The sequence below is a fragment of the Thalassophryne amazonica genome, chromosome 7, assembly GCF_902500255.1.
Source record: "Thalassophryne amazonica chromosome 7, fThaAma1.1, whole genome shotgun sequence".
NCBI classification, from domain to species: Eukaryota; Metazoa; Chordata; class Actinopteri; order Batrachoidiformes; family Batrachoididae; genus Thalassophryne; species Thalassophryne amazonica.
This window is the reverse complement of record NC_047109.1, coordinates 31,602,154-31,622,003: the sequence shown is the minus strand read 5'-3', so window position 1 is coordinate 31,622,003 and position 19,850 is coordinate 31,602,154. Positions and strand designations below refer to the sequence as shown.

The 19,850-nt window shown below is 42.5% G+C and overlaps 1 protein-coding gene across 3 annotated transcripts in view; it reads right to left on the bottom strand.

The window, feature by feature from the left end:
• The window catches only part of cdk14 (cyclin-dependent kinase 14), a 715,009-nt gene that overhangs the window by 481,491 nt on the left and 213,668 nt on the right, over window positions 1-19,850 (bottom strand). For all 3 annotated transcript variants that reach the window (XM_034173976.1, XM_034173975.1, XM_034173977.1), the window contains 2 exons: window positions 13,514-13,608; window positions 12,827-12,906 (listed from right to left, as the gene is read on the bottom strand). In XM_034173976.1, coding sequence (XP_034029867.1) covers window positions 12,827-12,906; window positions 13,514-13,608 — 175 coding nt within the window. The remainder of the gene's footprint in view (window positions 1-12,826; window positions 12,907-13,513; window positions 13,609-19,850) is intronic.

The window sequence follows — 19,850 nt, the reverse complement described above, 5'->3', positions numbered from 1 at the left end:
CCGCACACCTGAACCAAGTTCAACACGGGTCCTTCAAGGTCAGACAACACCTCCCTGTTTTGTGTTCAAATAAATTCTGGGTTGTCCTAGATGTACATGAGGTAGCACTGTCATACTTAACTAGTCTAGTCTGTCATAGTCTACTTTTACTGCATAAGTAGCTGCAAGTTCTGGCTATGGCAACGTTGTGCTGTCTCAACTCTGATCTGAACTGAGAACAGACGACATCCTCAACCATAACACCACCTCCACCTAAACACTTCTCCAGGACACAAGGTTGAGCATAACATTCACTTCAACACTGGCAATCACCCAATGAGATAAATGATGGTGAATCTTAACCACGTGACCTCCACCTGCAGCCTTGAAGCACTGCTTTGTTGTTATACTTCCCTTGGTGGAAGCCGAACACTGACCTGAAAGCCAGCTTCCACAATTGTATTTCATAAGCTAAAGTTAGCAAACTGGGCTTGCACTGTGCATGATACAAGTTTAATCATTTTGTGCGTTCACTCCATAAGAAATAAATATTATGTTTGTGTGCTCAATAAATATTAAGTTTGTGTGCTCATCGAATGTGAATATCAAATTTTAATCCAAACATTCCAGATCTTTGTAGCATCTGCACAAAATTTATATACATATACATATATACACACACACATATATATATATATATATATATATATATATATATATACAGTGAGGAAAATAAGTATTTGAACACCCTGCGATTTTGCAAGTTCTCCCACTTAGAAATTATGGAGGGGTCTGAAATTTTCATCTTAGGTGCATGTCCACTGTGAGAGACATAATCTAAAAAAAAAATGTGGAAATCACAATGAATGATTTTTTTTATAATTTATTTGTGTGTTACTGCTGCAAATAAGTATATGAACACCTACCAACCCGCAAGAATTCTGGCTCACACAGACGTGTTAATTTTTCTTTAAGAAGCCCTCTTATTCTGCACTCTTTACCTGTATTAACTGCACCTGTTTGAACTTGTTACCTGTATAAAAGACACCTGTTTACACACTCAATCAATCACACTCCAGCCTGTCCACCATAGCCAAGACCAAAGAGCTGTCTCAGGACACCAGGGACAAAACTGTAGACCTGCACAAGGCTGGGATGGACTACAGGACAACAGGCAAGCAGCTTGGTAGAAGACAACAACTGTTATTAGAAAGTGGAAGAAACACAAGATGACTGTCAATCTCCCTCGGTCTGGGATTCCATGCAAGATCTCACTTTGTGGGGTAAGGATGATTCTGACAAAGCTCAGAACTACACAGGAGGACCTGGTCAATGACCTGAAGAGAGCTGGGACCACAGTCACAAAGATTACATTAGTAACACATGATGCTGTCATGGTTTAAAATCCTGCAGGGCAGCAAGGTCCCCCTGCTCAAGCCAGCACATGTCCAGGCCCGTTTGAAGTTCACCAGTGACCATCTGGATGATCCAGAGGAGGCATGGGAGAAGGTCATGTGATCAGATGAGACCAGAATAGAGCTTTTTGGAATCAACTCCACTTACCATGTGTAGAGGATGAGAACAACCCCAAGAAAACCATCCCAACCGTGAAGCATGGGGTGGAAACATCATACTCTGGGGGTGCTCTTCTGCAAAGGGGACAGGATGACTGCACCGTATTAAAGGGAGGATGGATGGGGTCATGTATTGCGAGATTTTGTCAAACAACCGCCTTCCCTCAGTAAGAGCATTGAAGATGGGTCATGGCTGGGTCTTCCAGCATGACAATGACCCCAAATACACAGCCAGGGCAACTAAGGAGGGGCTCTGTAAGAAGCATTTCAAGGTCCTGGAGTGGCCTGGCCAGTCTCCAGACCTGAACTCAATACAAAATCTCTGCAGGGAGCTGAAACTCCAAAACTGAAAGATCTAGAGAAGATCTGTATGTAGGAGTGGACCAAAATCCCTGCTGCAGTGTGTGCAAACCTGGTGAAAAACTAGAAGAAACGTTTGACCTCTGTAGTTGCAAATAAAGGCTACTGTACCAAATATTAACACTGATTTTCACAGGTGTTCAAATACTTATTTGCAGCAGTAATGTTGTGGTTTGTCCCTAGTCTGCTGGTTTGTCTGTCTGTGTGTGTTTCCAGGTGAAGTTGAGGTGGAGCTGCTGGGTGAAGTGGCCACGGGTGTGTCAGCTGTGGATTACATCAGGGCTCTGCTCCTACCTGTCATGTTACTCATGGGCCCCGCCCCATCTGTCAAGTCAATTATGGAGTGACAGAGCGACGTCTCACAGCTGACTTTCATTCTGCGGAGTGGAGCCTCGCAGCTGGATCTGATGGCAGCTCATCATCGTGCTGCATTTAACCTTGGTGCTTCGTCCAGTTCGGGGCCAGATTCTCTCCTCACCTTCCTCACCTACCTCACCATCTCCAGAAGAACCTCCACGTTCCTCCTGGTTGGAACCGGGTTGCCACGGGTGCCAGCTGTGCAATACCATCGCTCTCAGCCGGTAACCTTTTTCTCCTTTTTTTGTTTGGCGCTCCGTCGCCACTACTGCAGCTCTTCATTTTTTGTTTCAGACTGGAGTCTCCGCGCTTCGTGCGTACTGTCGAACTCCTCTGCTGTGGGCTTCCATGTCCAGGCAGCATATAATTCTTAGTCTTTCTCCTACTGCCGCTTCCAGGTGCAGAACGTAATTATTAGTCGTGTTTTTTTCACTGCCGCTTCCAGGCGCAGTATATGTCTCGTCGTGTTTTTTCCTCCCGTGGTATTCCAGACTTAGAGAGCACAAGAGTGGAGCTTCCAGGTCTCTGGACTAAATTAATTGTGTTTTCTCAGTTAAGCATTGAGACTTAATGCAGTCTTTATTTTCTTCCGTGAGTTTCTGGTCTAAATTTAACTGTCTGTGCATTTCTTTGAGCATCTGGATAGTTATGTTTAAGTTATCAATCAGTATTCGTTTACTGTGTAAGTTCTAGCTCAATATCTAACTTCTGTGTTTAATGTGGATCATTCAGGTTAATTCCAAGGTCATATTCCATCTGCAGTAAGTTTTTAAACTTAGATGCTTCTGCTGAATTTCTCCTGTGCTTTCACCTGCTGCATCTCACATTAATCAGCTGCAAATAATCAGCCTTTGATCTATTCCACGTCGCTATGTGATCAGCAGATATTCTATAATCACAGTTAACACCATCAGCACCGGTTCTGGAACAGTGAGCACTGAGAAGTAGTTTTTCTCTACTGACTGAACTGTTTAACCATTTGGTGCCTTCTGTGAGCAGATCTACTTACCGAACACCTCAACATCTAAGGTTCTGAGACAAACGTATTGCTTATCTGAGTGCAGCACAGAAAACCTAAACACAGAGACTTGATCCTGAACTGAACATTGGTTTTGAACTATATTCTCATCATTTGAACTTTGACTATGAACTGAACTTTGGATTTGAACTCATCTTTTGGAACTCTGTCCCTGAGCTGCAGCTAAAGGAACTATTTGAGTTAACATTGAGTTTCATGTCTCATGGTGCACTTGCACATATTCATCAACCTTCTCATCTCCATTGCAGTTCATCCAGCCCCAGTAGCTCCACAGGCTCTCTTCACCTGGTCCCTGTCCCGTCAGTCCCAGGTCCCAGTCCTGTCTGTCCCTGGTTATGGTCCCGTAGTCCTCCTGGTCCCAGCCTTATCAGTTCCTGGTTCCCTGCTGGTCCCAATCCAGTCAGTTCCTGGTTCCAGTCCAGTAGCCCCGTCTGTCTTGTCCGTTAGCGGCTCCATGGCGAATTCCTCCGCTCCTCTTTCTATGACAAAAACTCCTGTAACAGTGGAATGTGCCGAAAAAGTGGTATGTCCACCTCTTCTGCCATTTCTGTAGTAGTCAGACGACATCCTGGATCAACACAGCGTTCAGTTTGGAAATGATCTGGTTGTTTCAGCCTGTCGATCGCCGCTCGGAGCGCGGCGCGCCCTCAGCCGCTGTGGGCCGTCTTTAATCCGGTTGTAATGCTCCTTAATCTGTGTGATCCCCATAAGATCTTCACCGAAAGCCATCTGAATTTTCCAAATGCTTTCCACCTGTCTCTCACAGTTTCTGAAAAATTTTTTATGCAGTAAAGCGGCAGTCGCTCAGCCAATTTCCTGACAATGAAAATCAGCCGAGGAGGCTGGACCACTCCTCCCACAAGGCGTGCTCACAGGCGAATGACGCAACCGACAGGCGTGAAAAAACTCACGCATGCGCACGAAGGTTCAAGGTTGGCTGATGCGAGCACACGATTCAAATCCATATAGTTTTTGCAAAAAATAAAAAGGTCGGATTCTTTTCTAACAGACCTTTTCAAAAACCATATGGATTTCATTCATATGTTTTTACGTCAGACATGCTTGAACCCTCGTGCGCATGCGTGAGTTTTTCCACGCCTGTCGGTGACGTCATCCGCCTGTGAGCATTCCTTGTGGGAGGAGTCGTCCAGTCCCTCGTCGGAATTCCTTTGTCTGAGAAGTTGCTGAGAGACTGGCGCTTTGTTTGATCAAAATTTTTTCTAAACCTGTGAGGCACATTGAAGTGGACACGGTTCGAAAAGAGAAGTTTCAGAAGAAGTCGGTTTCAGCATTTTATCCGGATATTCCACTGTTAAAGGAGATTTTTTTTAATGAAAGACGTGCGGACAGGTCCGCGCGTCGGGACGGAGCCGGGACGGAGGCGGCGCGGTGCGGCGGCACAGGAAATACACCTCCGTGTTGATAACCATTTGTAAAATCCAGGCGGCTTTTGATGGCTTTCAGTGGAGTGAGTATCTGAGAAATTGTTTAACAGTTGGGCATGTTCCAACTTGTCCTTAAGGCTTCCAACAGAGGTGTTTTTTCTGTGGCGGAGCGTCGCAGCGGCTGCGAGCCGATGCTGCAATCCGTCCGCATGTCTTTCATTAAAAAAATCTCCTTTAACAGTAGAATATCCAGATAAAATGCTGAAACCGACTTCTTCTGAAACTTCTGTTCTCTCACGACGTCCTGGATCAATAGAGCCTGAAATGTGGAGGTTTTCAGCTTGAAACAGGCTGACGACGGCGCCTGGGAGCGCTGCGCGACGTCCCACTGCGTGGGAAGTCCTTAAAGTGACACTATCACCTCAAAATCTCTCATCAGCTGTTAAAATTTTCGCCGAAAACCAGCTTAATTTTTCGAACCATGTCCACTTCGATGTGCCTCACAGGTTTAGAAAAAACTTTGATCAAACAAAGTGCCAGTCTCTCAGCAACTTCTCAGACAAAGGAATTCCGACGAGGGGCTGGACGACTCCTCCCACAAGGAGTGCTCACAGGCAGATGACGTCACCGACAGGCGTGGAAAAACTCACGCATGCGCACGAGGGTTCAAGCATGTCTGACGTAAAAACATATGAATGAAATCCATATAGTTTTTGAAAAAAATAAAAAGGACCTATACTTTATTGACAGACCTCGTATATATATATATATATATATATATATATATATATATATATATATATATATATATATATATATATATACGAGGTCTGTGAGAAAAGTATCCGAGTTTTTTCACGCCTGTCAGTTGCGTCATTCGCCTGTGGGCAGGCTTTGAGTGAGCACTGGTCCACCCCTCTCATCGTTTTTTCATTGCGAGGAAATGGCGGAATAATTTGGGCTTTGTTCCATCAGAATTTTTTCAGAAACTGTTAGACACAGGCAGCTGGAAACCATTCGGAAAATTCACATGGCTTTCGGTGAAAATTTTATAGGCTTCACAGAGATTACGGAGTGTTACTACCGCTTTAAGGACGGCCCACAATGGCGCACGGCGCGGCGCGCTCCGAGCCGCGATCGACAGGCAGAAACGACCATTTCATTTCTAAATGGATGGCTGTGTCGACCTGGGACCGTCGTGTGCAATTTCTCTGGTTATCACAAGAGCTGGACATCAGCCATTTTCCGGCAGATTTCACTTTTAACAAGAGATTTTGTCATGGAAAGCCGCGCGGAGGCTTCGCGCGTCATGACGGAGCCACTGATGGAGCAAGACAAAAAACACCTCCGTTTTGGAGTGTCGGAGGACAAGTTGGGACATGCCCAGCTCTCCACAATTTCTCTTATACTCACTCGACTGGTAAGCCACTGAAAGCCGAGATAGGCAACAGCAGAAAATTGTCTGCCAGCAAGGTTTGCTGAGTTCACAGAGGAGGAAGTGGGGGAAATATTGAACTCCAAGGATGCCAAAAATACTAAGAAGGTAGACAAGCATGCTACTGATGTTTTAGAAGCAATTATATGCTGTTCACAACAAAATAAATTGATCTAATTTACTTGAATCTTTGTTGTTTGCTTAATTTGGGAGGGGGGTGACGAATATAACAATTGACAGATGGTAAGGAGTCCAACATAGAGAAATATTGGATTCAGAAAAGTTATATTGGACTTGGCTAATATATATAAAATGGTGGCAAACAGAGGGAAGGTGATCAGGACTGAGTGGGTGGAGTTGACAGACGGCAGGATAAGGGACATACAGGACAGCTACAAGTACCTGGGAGTCCCACAAGCCAGTGAGAACCACGATGAAGATGCAAGAAGGTCAGCCGCAGCCAAAACCTCCAGAACATAAGACAGGTGCAGATTTGCCAGCTCAATGGTACAAATAAGTTCCAGCCATCAATACATTGCTGCAGAGATGGTTGTTCTTCTGAAAGGTTCTCCTCTCTCCACAGAGGAACAGTGTCCATCTTGAGTTTGCCTTAGGACACCTGCGTTACCGTTTAACAGGTGTACTCCCCACCTGCCACTGTCCCCAGAACGGGTCATGAATGATATTCACGTTTTGTGACTAACATTCTGCAAGACCTGCGATCACGTTTTGTGGGATATTTTATTTACGGTTTGCAGCAGATTCACGTTTTGGGGGTCAACATCCCTCTGGGTCTGGTCTGCTTGAGGTTTCTTCCTCATTATCACCAGAGGGAGCTTTTCCTCTGTACTTGCTCAGGGGAGTTGGTAAGGTTAGACCTTACTCATGTGAAGCACCTTGAGGCAGCAGTGTTGTCATTTGGCACTAAATAAATAAAATCAATTAATTTGAATTGACACACAGAGAGAATGTCTCAAAGAGAATACCTGATTTTCTTCATGATGGTCAAAGTATTAATTTAAAAAAAAAAGACGTAAATCTGATAAACTGTCCTATCTTGCAATGTTACAGAAAGTTTTAAAAAAAATTAATTATTGGATTCACCTCTTTATCTGGATATGCTCCATGCAATACCCCTCCACCACATCTGAGGAAAGTTGCTTCAGCAGTTTTTGTGTAATCCTATTGACAGGCAAACAAACTGCACCACCTCAAACCTTGACTTGGTGTTGTTTGTTTCCCAGTCAAAAGGCCCAAAGCCTGCCCATCCCTCAACTTTAACTGAAGTCCATTTAGTTTTTTTGAGAAATCTTTCCGATAAACAGACACTGGTGTTCACATCACCACTCTGGGGGAAGCAGAAGAATCCATCTGGGACAGTAACAGTCAAAGAAAGCCAAATTTTCAGAAAAGGTTTAATGAACTCCCTCCCACCCTTTATGACATCAGTATCTTCAAAGTTTCTTGAGAACTGTGTCATCGTATCATGTTGTTCTGCAAGCAGACAGACTGAAAGTTAAAACTCCCAGACTGGCATAAACTGAGAAAATGACATGATCAGGCTCGGAGCAAAAAGTAAAACTCTCTCCAGCAACTACAGAGACAAAGAACCAAACACACTTTGTGTGGTTAAAATGAAGCAGCAGAGGGAACAGTTTCATGAGGACAGAACCACAGAGCAGTGTTCATTATAAACATGAACACCATTGTTATGGGACTCATTAACCAAACACAACGTTCTTTCCAAGCACCCTTGAAGAGGTCTGATGGACAGGTCATCTGCCAGGAGGCAACTGATGGAGCTTCATGAATATATTCATCCTGCTGAAGACCTAAAGGTTGTTTAAATCTCAGCTAAGCAGATCAAAAGCAGGATTCTCCTCAGTAAGCAGTCTCACTGGTTTGAAGATCCATGCACAATAAATAATGGGCCTGTACGTGCACTTTTAATCAGCAGGGTCGCACATACAGGCTTGCTTCAGCTCGTCCACTTTCAAAGTGTAGTGTTATTCTCTCTGTGATGCTGTGCACAAGCCTGAGCTGCGTGCTTCCTGTCCATTAGCTACTGAATTACTTCACTTTCAAAGTACCTTTCTGATCTCCTACAGCGAGTCCTGATGGTTCTCGCTTCATCAGGTCTGGATCATATACACATCAAACACACACAAAGCTTTTCTCATCAAAACTCAGGCTCCAGCTGTGTCTGTGGAGGTGAATCTTTACATCCTCCAACCAGTAAACACATCTGTGCTGCTGTTATACACGGGGAACACGGACAGCTGGCAAGTCAGGATGGGGGCGGGGGTGTCTCAATCATTTCCACTTATATCACCAAAAATCACAAAGGTTCAAAGGATTTACAGGCCTCACAGCTGAGAAGAATAACAGGAAAAATCAGAAAATCAAACACAACAGACATAAAAATTTAATGGAAATGTTCAAATAAGACAAATGAGGAAAACAGACATAGAGAAGATCGGAGATATTTTCAAATCTACACATTAAAAGACAAGGGGCCTGACTTACAAAGAGGCTAAACTGTGTGTGCTTTACAAACATCTGTACTTTGGAGTGGAAACATTTTTACAGGTGACTGAGTAAAGATAACTGCACACATGACAGTGGGTGAAAACGTGACACAGACAGCAGTATGTGAATAAGAATTCTGCGTGTGTTAATGACCGCTAGCGAAGGGTGTAAACGATACATATATTTGTATTGAACCGCTTCAGTACGGGACGTTTGGTTCGGTACAGGGCTGTCCACGGGTGAGTTTGTGTTGTGTGTGTTTACCATAATTTCTGGACTATAGAGCGCACCTGAATATTAGCCGCACTCACCAATTTTAAAAAGAAAAAGAAATTGTACATAAATAAGCCGCACTTGTCTATAAGCTGCTGGTCTCCATGTTGTAACATGAGATATTTACACAGAAAGATGTTAGAAAGATTTTTTAACTTTTAATTAAATACGTACCATAAATGCTTTGTTCCCCTGAAGTGTTACATGTAAATACTGACACGGTGTCCCTGCTCCACACGGAGAACTGAGTAATTTTATAACTTTTTCTTGAGATTTCATTGTGTGTGCATCCAGGATCGCATGGAGCTTGTGGTAAATGAGACGTTATTGAGGCGCTGTGACTTTTTCGAGTTGTTGCGCCAAGACAGAGAACCTTTTTGGAAGGAGGGGGGGAGAAGGCTCCACTGCGCTAACTGATCTGATGGCGCAAAGTGCCGCAGAGCGATTTTTCTTCACTGAAACGCACAGGAAAGACCTGATATTTACTGTGTGTGTGTGTGTGTGTGTGTGTGTATGTGTGTGTGTGTGTATTCACGTCACATGAGGAATGCAGCTTTCAGGAAATCAAGTGACAGCATCAACTGACATATTTGTTGTTTATTTGCGAACATTATATTTAACTTATTACCAGGCAGCACTTTGCAATTATTTTATTTTCCTGTTTGTATAATGTTACAATAAATTGCTGGTTTAAACAACAAGCAAATTTAGGTTTTGCATTTTGTTCCCATACTGTACTGAAAATGAACCGAACTGTGACCTCAAAACCGAGGTACGTAGCGAACTGTGATTTTTGTGTATCGTTACACCCCTACCACTAGCGCTAAATGAAAATCAGTTCGCCACTTGGAGCTACATGCCTTGTGCTCAGTTACGCACAAACTCTGCCACACGCATGATGACTGCTTTCACCTGCTGCCAATAAATTTTTTATTTTTTGCCATTTCAGGCAATTATCCTTCCATTGACAATATTTAAGCAAACTGGTGAATAATTACGCTGTGATCTGCTGGTGGAACGCACAGAGATATGTGTGCACAGAACTGTTTTCTGTGTACTTAACATGCAGAGAGTGATCTATTCATCTGTGATCAACCAACACAGACTGATGGGACAGACAGGTGTGTGTGAGCCTTACTTTGTATATTTTTATTGCAAACAAAGGGCGACACGGGGTGAGTCCAAAATTGACTGGAATTGGACTACAGATTCCTTTTTGTTCCATGCAGCACAAAATGATAACCTGGTTCAAATTAGAGAAACACATTTTTATACCAGTTTTCATGAAAGCCTTTACATGAAAGTGACTTTGAAATGCAACGACAATAACAACCAGGAGTCACACAAAAATGTTCAGTACAGAACAACACAAAGTTTACATTGTGTTTGTTTTGCTGAAAACTAATGTTCTATTTCATCCTTCCTGACCACCAGAGGTGGTGCATAAAGCACTGAATGATCATCTTTGTGCGAACGCAGGTCGAGAATAAATATAAACAAAGTCACATGTGACCGTCAGGTGACCTACGTGAACCTACACTCAACAAAAATAGAAACGCAACACTTTTGGTTTTGCTCAAATTTTGTATGAGATGAACTCAAAGATCTAAAACTTTTTCCACATACACAATATCACCATTTCCCTCAAATATTGTTCACAAACCAGTCTAAATCTGTGATAGTAAGCACTTCTCCTTTGCTGAGATAATCCATCCCACCTCACAGGTGTGCCATATCAAGATGCTGATTAGACACCATGATTAGTGCACAGGTGTGCCTTAGACTGCCCACAATAAAAGGCCACTCTGAAAGGTGCAGTTTGTTTTATTGGGGGGGGGGGGGGGGATACCGGTCAGTATCTGGTGTGACCACCATTTGCCTCATGCAATGCAACATCTCCTTCGCATAGAGTTGATCAGGTTGTCAATTGTGGCCTGTGGAATGTTGGTCCACTCCTCTTCAGTGGGTTGTTGCATTTATATTTTTGTTGAGTGTATGTAGGTCATGTGACACCAAAAGCTCAGTCCCTTTTCCTTTCTCGACTTGCAGGTTTCGAGCTGACGCAGGGTGGTGAGTTTTTTCACGACATATTATGTATTTCTCCACTTTCTCCGCTTTAAGCCTTGTGACTTATGAGTCAAAGTTGTATATTTCACCCTTCAGAGGCTGCACAAGCGTGTGCTGACCATGTGTGATGCCGGGTACATCTGTCTGTACCATCCCTGTGTTTTCTGCTGGAAGGATAACATGGCATTGCTGATTGCGTGCACGTTATACTGCACCGATTTTCGATTGGACCATAGTACCCATTTTCTAGCTTTGCTTTTGTTTATTCTTACATATTTGTTACGAACCGCTGCCTTCATGCAGCTCTGTATTGATTTGCATTGCAAGAACTGGATTTGCTTTACTGCGGCCATTTTTCTGATTCTGCCTATTTTTTTTATTGTGTTAATTCAGATTACAAGCAGTTGACGTTGTGCTTCGTTTTTTGTTATAGCAGTCTTTTGCAGTTTCGCTATTTGACTTTGTCTGAGCAGTTGGTTTCGTCCTGCTCTGTTTTCATTGTTTGCGTTCGTTCCCGGTTTTGCTTTTTGTTTCTTGTGGTTTTGCTGGTTACAAGCAGTTGACTTGTCCTGCTTCATTTTTTGTGATAGCAGCCTTTCCCGGTTTCGCTATTTGACTTTTTCTGACCAGCTGGTTTCGTCCTGCTCTGTTTTCATTGTTTGCGTTCGTTCCCGGTTTTGCTTTTTGTTTCTTGTAGTTTTGCTGGTTACAAGCAGTTGACATATCCTGCTTCATTTTTTGTTGTTGTTATTGTTGTTGTTGTAGCGGCTGTTCCCAGCTTCACTTTTTGTTGCCATACTGGTTACGAGCAGCCGCCTTCGTCCTGCTCCGTTTTTCTTTGTACACATACATGTACTGTATAACGGCCATTTTCAGCTTCCTTGTTTACATATTTCGAGTCACTAGTGGCGTACACAGCTCGACCTGACTCTCTGATCCTCATTGTGCTGGAGCAGGATGATGGGCATAATCTGTGTCCATCGTGTATGGATGAGGAGGCTTGTCCTATTTGTTTCCTGATGCCTCTGGAAGTGTGGGCAGCTCGCCTTGCTGCACTTGAATCATGTGGTGAGTCGCAGCCATTGCCTGCTGCCCAACCACTAAAGCGTCCCTCTACTACTACTCCCTCTGCAACATGAGTGCGCCTGACGTTAACCTGGTGGACAGGGTGGATTTGCTGACCTCGGAGTTGGCCCTTGACCATCATTGGTACCAGCCATCAACTGCCTATAAGGACAATTTCTTTTCAAGTCATTTACATATCAAACTGTTTCCTTATACTGACAGCACAGTGACATGGCCTGAAAAGGACTCGCTGTTTTCTGATTTTTCTTGCAAATCAATTCCATAGTTTATGCTGTTACAAGATCCAGACTTACTTTGCAAAACTCTGACAGCACAACACCAATCGTTCATCTTTGCCAACTCTTTTGTCAGTGACTTGAAATGGCATAATGAATATGGGTGGAACATGTCACTCTATATGTACGTATTGCTGGATCATATATTTATGTTAAATCTCCATCTTCATGAGGGTGCAGGCAGTTGGCATCCTCATGCGAGCACATTGTACTCAAAATGGGACAAGACATTTAAACCAGGTTAACAAAAATGTTCTTGCATGAGGCCCAATCTCTGAGGTGACACATTCACACTGGGAAAGTTAACATCCAGGGCTTGTCAGCCATTCCCTCTCAATTTCTGTAACCAACTCTAAAGGCTTGAGACTCTTTTTGAAACGCTGTCAAATAAAGTTCAGTTTCTGACTGGTGTACAGGTGACCAAATAATTGGCGTGTCGCCGCAGTGTCACTATGCGAGTCTCTTACCTTCTCTAATTGCAGTGAAAGGCGTTCCTTCCTCCTCCTGCAGGCGAATTACCTTCAGAGCCACCAGTTTCCCATTCACCCTGCAGACCAAAAGCAAAGTACAACCATCTATGTGTTGGTGACATGATCCAATAATCTTTTAAAATCACTGGCACTGGAGAACAGCGAGCTTCAATAAGTCAGGGAGATGTATCTCAGCAGCAGCGGACTGAAACCTGAGTACAAGGCCAGAGGATTACAACTGAATGAAGCTCACCAGTCATGAGTCCCGTGTTGTAAGAAGAACAGAAAACATCATTACCGAGAAGATTAGAGTTGGTATATATTCACACATTTACAGCGTGAGAAATTTGATTTCCTAGAATATTATTAGGAAAAACTGGTGAACTCAGCAAAGCATCACGGCATAAAAAGTCGAACTGCTGAGTCCATGAATAAAAACAGCCATTGTACAGCAATTAAAATAAAAGGATCAGACTGAATGTGTGGGATGAGCAGCTCTCTTTGCAGTAACGAGAATATTTACATAATTCTCTGTGTCACTGCTACTGCATTAAATTCATTCACTCGGTTCCAATGTTGCCACTGTATAATTAAATATCATATTAAACGCTTGCACGACTTGGTTTTATGAACCTTAAAGGCAGATTAGATTCAATAAAGATTGGACATACACACTAAACTTACTTGCTTTTGCCTTTGTACACTGTAGCGTATGAACCCTCGCCCAGTTTCTCCAGCTTTTCATACGAATCGGCCTTCCCAAACTTGGGGCTTGTAGGCTGAGAAGAAGAGAGATGTAAAAGATGATGTTAGCGGATGAATCCTGCAACCACACAATTCGACTGAATAGGAATTCACTGAGGACATCACACATCTTTGAGAAGGTGTTGGAGGAGCTTCAGTCAGTGTATCATCTTAGGAGGTGTAATGTCAGAGAGAGGCAGAAATTATTTCACAAAGTTGTCACAGAAGAGATTTGAGGAATATTGCATTTAATCAGCAGCTCATCACATTCAGACACTTTACATTTTGTCGCAGAAAATAAGGTGATAATGACAGCTCTGAGGAAATAAAAGAGGGTGGAAATGAAAAACTGGCTCAACTTTGAAGCTCAAGGTTACTGCATACCAAACCTAATTAACCATTACACTTCAGAAGAGATGATAACAGGCTGATGATGAGCACTGTGAGCATCACAGGTGCTGCAGCAAATAGAGGGGGAAAATAAGATTCGTATATGCATTGTGATGTGGACTCTGGAATTCTGAATTGATTCAAAAGTCGATTTCATCAGTGTTAATTTCAGGGGGCAGCATGGTGACTTTGGGGTTAGGACTGTTGTCTCACTAGAAGAAGGTCCTGGAATCACTTCCTGCCTGGTCCTTTCTGTGTGGACTTTGCATGTTCTCCCCGTGTTTGCATGGGTCCCCTCCGGGTGTTCCGGCTTCCTCCCACTTCCAAAAACATACAGATTAGGTGAATTGGTGACTCTAAATTGACCATAGGTAGGAGTGAGAGTGTGTTTGCCTGTTTATGTTTCACTCTGCCATAGACTGGTGGTCTGTCTAGGGTTTACCTTACCTTGTGCCCAATGACTGCTGGGATAGGCTCCAGCTCCCCCATGACTCTTAGCTAAATGGCCAAGAAAGAATCCATTTGCTCAGAGTATCATTCATGCCATTTATGGTTAATCACCTAAAATAGTCTAGAGGCACTATTTTCATTTGAATATGCACTGTGGTGCATCATGTCAGAGCACACTGTGAGCAGAGTTTGTTCTGTCAAAACCAAATAAAAGGAAAATAACCCAATGAAAAGGAAAATATCCATGCAAAAGCTGAACACAGACGTCACGTGCTGTTTTCTGCAGTTGTGAGTGGCAGCAAATCAGTAGTGCAACAAAATTTTGCCATTATCACAAAGCGCATTCCTGTATATTATTTAATTACTAATTAGTCTGACATAAGTCCTAATTCATGTTGCATTAGTACAGCACATCCATGTAAAACTCGCCTAAACAGTCATCGTATAAACCGGATACTCGCACTCACTGGACAAAAGCAAAAGTCCCAATGCTTTTGTATAGTTTTCCATGTAATAAACATCGTATGTACCAGATTTTGTATGACGGATTTTCACTCACGTCGGACAAAACGTCCCGCCCCATCGCAATGTATTTCCATTAAACACCCCTCGCATGTACCAGACAAAGCTATCTGGGTGTGCCCAGTCGCAACAGAAGTTCAGGACTGTCGCTAACCGATTCAAGGAAAGTGGGTACCATATTTCCTTTATTAAAAGACCAGCCGTTTATTTTTTTCAAACTGTGCTCAGGCCCGGTGCCTAAATGAGACAGGGCTTTATTGAAGGCTGGCGATTATTAACAAAATGCTGCTTGCTGCCTGCACCGTAATATAGTGTTAAGTTTCACACACATGCCTGGGAGTGGCGAACCAAACAGAACCGCTTTAGATCAATGAGAGCCCTCTGCATCCCTGTGAATCGTCTTCATAGCCTGATGCGCACCTGCTTTAACAACAGAGACAGCAAAGGCTGTGAATTTTCACTTTTATGTTTTCAGTCCTTCCTTTCCCATCATAGTTTTATAGTTATTTGCAGTGCGCCCACTGATTACATTTCAATCATGCATCAAACACGTTTGGCAGAAAAGTCCACAAACATGACCAACTTTACAACATGGAGTCTAAAAATTACAAAAAAAACCTCAAATGACCTGCAGTTCATGGAGAGACACTGCATGCACCATAATGTTGGTTTGGAGGTTGATGATTGTATAAAGAAGCGGAACTCGTTGAGGGACAAACTGATCCAGAAAAACCCACTGTTCCCGTGGTAAATTGTGATAAGACGCTGACCTATGTGATGTAGAGCTTTAAAAGGGTCACGCGCACGCATGGCCACAGAGTTATAGAGCTGTAGAAGATTAAATCAGGCTTTAGGATTTTAGGGTACCATTCCACAGCAGACTTATAAAAAATAGTGACTCAACCAAATGTAATCCTTTTTAATGTTTTGACCCGGTCATTAAATGAGGCAGGCCCCTATTCAAGGACAGGCATTTAACCAAGGAAATACATGAGCCCAATTGGAGGTGGGGATTCCCCGTAGATCGTTCGTCACTTCCTGACCGTAACTAATCCGATACATACATACAATTTTGTCTGTTTTATATATATGATGGATTTTGTCCATTTTATACAAATAAGGGATTGTGTTATATGGCTGGGGGGGCCTGGCTGCCTTTTTGTTTCTGTCCTTTGCTTCTCCTTCCAGGTGGTTTGCATTTGGAACTGAGTGGCTGTGTTGCTGAGTTTATCAGGACCTCACCCTGATCACCTGAGGCTGATCACCTGCGGCTCATCAGGACTCACAGCTGTGGTGCATCTGCATGGATTGGAACATGGTGGCATTTAAGACTGGAGTGCACAGTGTGTATTTGCCAGAGACTCGACCTTGTGACCAGACGGGTGAGATCGTCGTCTCGGGAGCCATCTCATCATCAATGGATGCAGAGAACGTCCAGGTTTGATGCACGGTCTGTGAAAGAGGAAGGGGTGAGGTCTCACGCTCGTCAGCACACTTCCTGAGGTACGTTAGATTTTGTGACTAACATTTATACAGTCAGTAAATGTGGTGTCCCTCACACCTTTATTATATTGAGCTGTATGTTAGTGATGGATCGACTTCCACTGCAGTGGAGTTTTGTGAACTGGATGTTCCATGCCTGCAGGTTGGGAAGTTGATTAGTAATCAAGCCAGGAAGTGTTTGCTGTTTGTACACCTTTAAGTGTTCTCTCTGTGTGTAGAGTGTGGACTCACATAATGGTTCCTTCTTTCACAGACTCGGTTTGTTGCGGCCACCTGGGGGGTGTCGGCGGGGTCCTTGAGTCCGAACAGCTTCTGGCTCCGGACCGTTAGCGCTGCTGGGAGCGCACCACGCCAGACCGCACTTTGTTTTTTATGTATCACTGTTATGTATTAAATTCAGTTAGCCTTTGTACCGTGCTCTGCTTATTTCATACTGGGTCTTTCAAACGCTGGTCGGTTCTCCGAGCTGCGTCCGACACATAACAGATTGTGTCCATTTAGAATTAAGGAATGAGAGCTACATAGGTGAAAACATGTCTGAGCTATTAAATAATGTATTGGAAGTAAATTAATTAAGGATTATTATAAATACTTTGCTTTTGAGAAGTATCAAGTCATCTCACAGTAAGAAAAAATAAATCTTGTATAGCAAAGAAGCTATACCATTTTATAACTGAATTGCAGCCCTCTGATTTGTAATCATAATCTAGTCTAATTGCGAGGTGCACAGAGATTCCCACCCCTAGTAGCTAAAAGGAAATGCACCAGGGTAAGGCTGCAAACACATCCAATTAAACATCAGGCATTAATTATAGGTGAGCAACAGTCAACTTAGTGGCCACCAGGACCCTACAATCAACAGAAAGGGTTTGCACACAACTTGTCATGGTCATTACTACATGTGAAAAGACTATGCCATACCCCCAAAACAGGCGGTTCACTGGTCAAATGTATCAATGGGAACTAAAAATTTCAGAGAATATGTAGTTGTTTTTATAGTTACATTTATAAACACATTTATAGTCAGAGAAATTCTGGCTCAGTCAATTAATCCTATGCTTGTCCCGGCAAATCACAGAGAATTTCAAATACAATCATTTTAACCCTTTTCTAAAAAAAGTTAAAATATTTCTCAAGTCATGAGCTACAGCTGCATCTAGATTCCAGCTGCTAAGTCTCTGCACTCATACACTGCATATACATGCATCTACATCCAAACCAACAATCACTCATCAGCTTCAACTGGAGGGAAAACTAAACTGTGAACACCTGCCCCAGAATATCCTTCTGTAGAAGCTTATGCTGCACATCATCTGCTGCATTTTCAAAAGAAACGGAAGATCTTACACAGTCCCCCAGGCACATCATGCTACGACTAATCCCTTGATACCGTAGCACAAAGGAGATGAAGGTCTACAGTGTCCCACATGCCTCAGTGCATAATAACTTCTTAAACACTTCACACTATCATCAAAATAATGGTGGAATTACAAAAATAAATACTTCATTAATTTTCTTTACCTACTTATTCCAATTAAAGGTAAAATAACAAGAATGTCGTCTTTGCACAAAGCCTCTGTTGGTTACAGGCCATGTCTTCCAACTACAGTTCACTGTACCAGTTTTCTGTCTATTTGCCTGACAGATTCTTATGAAAGAGCTGAAGAGCCGGAGGCAGCAAAGCTGTCAACCACAAACACCATGAAAGAGACAACTAACTGAATTTCAAAATCGCAGCTCAAAGCATTTACCAGTGCCTCACAGTGATGCTGGCAGGCAATCAGTCAGGCCCATCACTATTACATCTGATTTTCTCGACACATTAATGAGTTTTATATTAAGACACAACTAAAACTTCTACTTGTATAGAAAATCATGATGCCTGCACTAAAACGTCACAACGGGCAATGAAAGCATCATGACGGAGTGGGGGTGTAGCTTCTACAGTTTATTTTATGACCTTTTAACCCATTTTCCCCCACTGGCATTTCTATATTAATATTAGGTGACATTTGACCTACTGACAAGCTTTGTGACTACTGGCAACAACTGTTGCCAGTCATAAAAATGCTTTTTTCTTCAAAACAAAGTACAAAATGGAAAAAAAAAAAAAAATAAATCCATAACATGATTCAGAGGGACTCAACTGATAAAATTATATGCCTTACAAAAAATCTGGGCATAAACAGGTTAAATTATCTACAAATTAAATAATAAATTAAGAACTACTTATTTATTAATACTAATTCACCCACAGTTTGATAACATTTCAAGAATGTAATTTTTTTTTGAAGTCACCCTCACATGTTTACATAACTCCAAGTTGCACATCTCCAATTCATTTTTGTCTGTTGGACATTGTTAAAACTGGACACTGCTGTGCACCACTGTGTACTATGGCAGCTCTAAGCACAGCGTCTCCCCTCAGGACATTCTGCAGGAGGGCCCGCACATGGATTGCAATGGTCCAACCTATGTCCATGTAATTCCAGGAAGGAGAACTCTTATTGATACCACAGATTAATGTTCTCTGTATGTGCCATTAAAAACTATTGTCATTTTAAACATCACAGCAAAATGTGCCTCTGTTGACCAGCGACACTCTCTGCTGGAGCACGCTCATCTTTTCACCTCAATTCAGTTGTGCATGGCACGCTGAATAAAACAAAAAACAACTCACCACCACCCTTAATTTATGCACTCTCTGGCTGACACTCCTTAAAGTATATATTCACCAGTGCACACTTTGCTCTCTGTAGAAATCCACAGCACGAAGGAAAAAAATATCAATGCATATTTGCATTACAGCAAGGACAAAGGACAATGGCAGGCTGGGTGGTGTGGCATCACAAAGGCACCTCCATGTCATGATGTCAGTCATCCATCAGCATAGTTTTAGGCAGAAATTGAACTTTACTGTCAAAAGAGCCATTTTTGTCCCGTCTTGAGCCACAAAACATATCTGACCTTTGAAATGAATTAATAAAGATGACACAGCTTATAATGTTTTTCTATATACAGTTCAACTAAATATATTTTTAATTGTTCTTTCTATTTTGTTTTTTTACAATGCCAAATCAGAAAAGTTTGGAGGATATAAAAAAATGTGATAGTGGGGGACACGTAATGATCCTGACACTTACTTTGTCTTCTATTTCTGTAACTGTAGACTGTATGAAACCAACATATTTCATGTTTTGTGAGGTCAGCTTTATTTTTATTTATTTTTTGTTAAAGTATATCCATTCCTACATTTAAGGCCTGCAGCATTTTCCAAGAAGAAAAAGGTTGGGACAGGGCAGTTTAATCTAAATGTAAGAATTAATTAATCATTTTTACAGCCAGTTTTCTTGAGTAATGTCAGGGGATGAATACATGAACTTTTCCAAGTCACTAAATATTTCTTAGACTT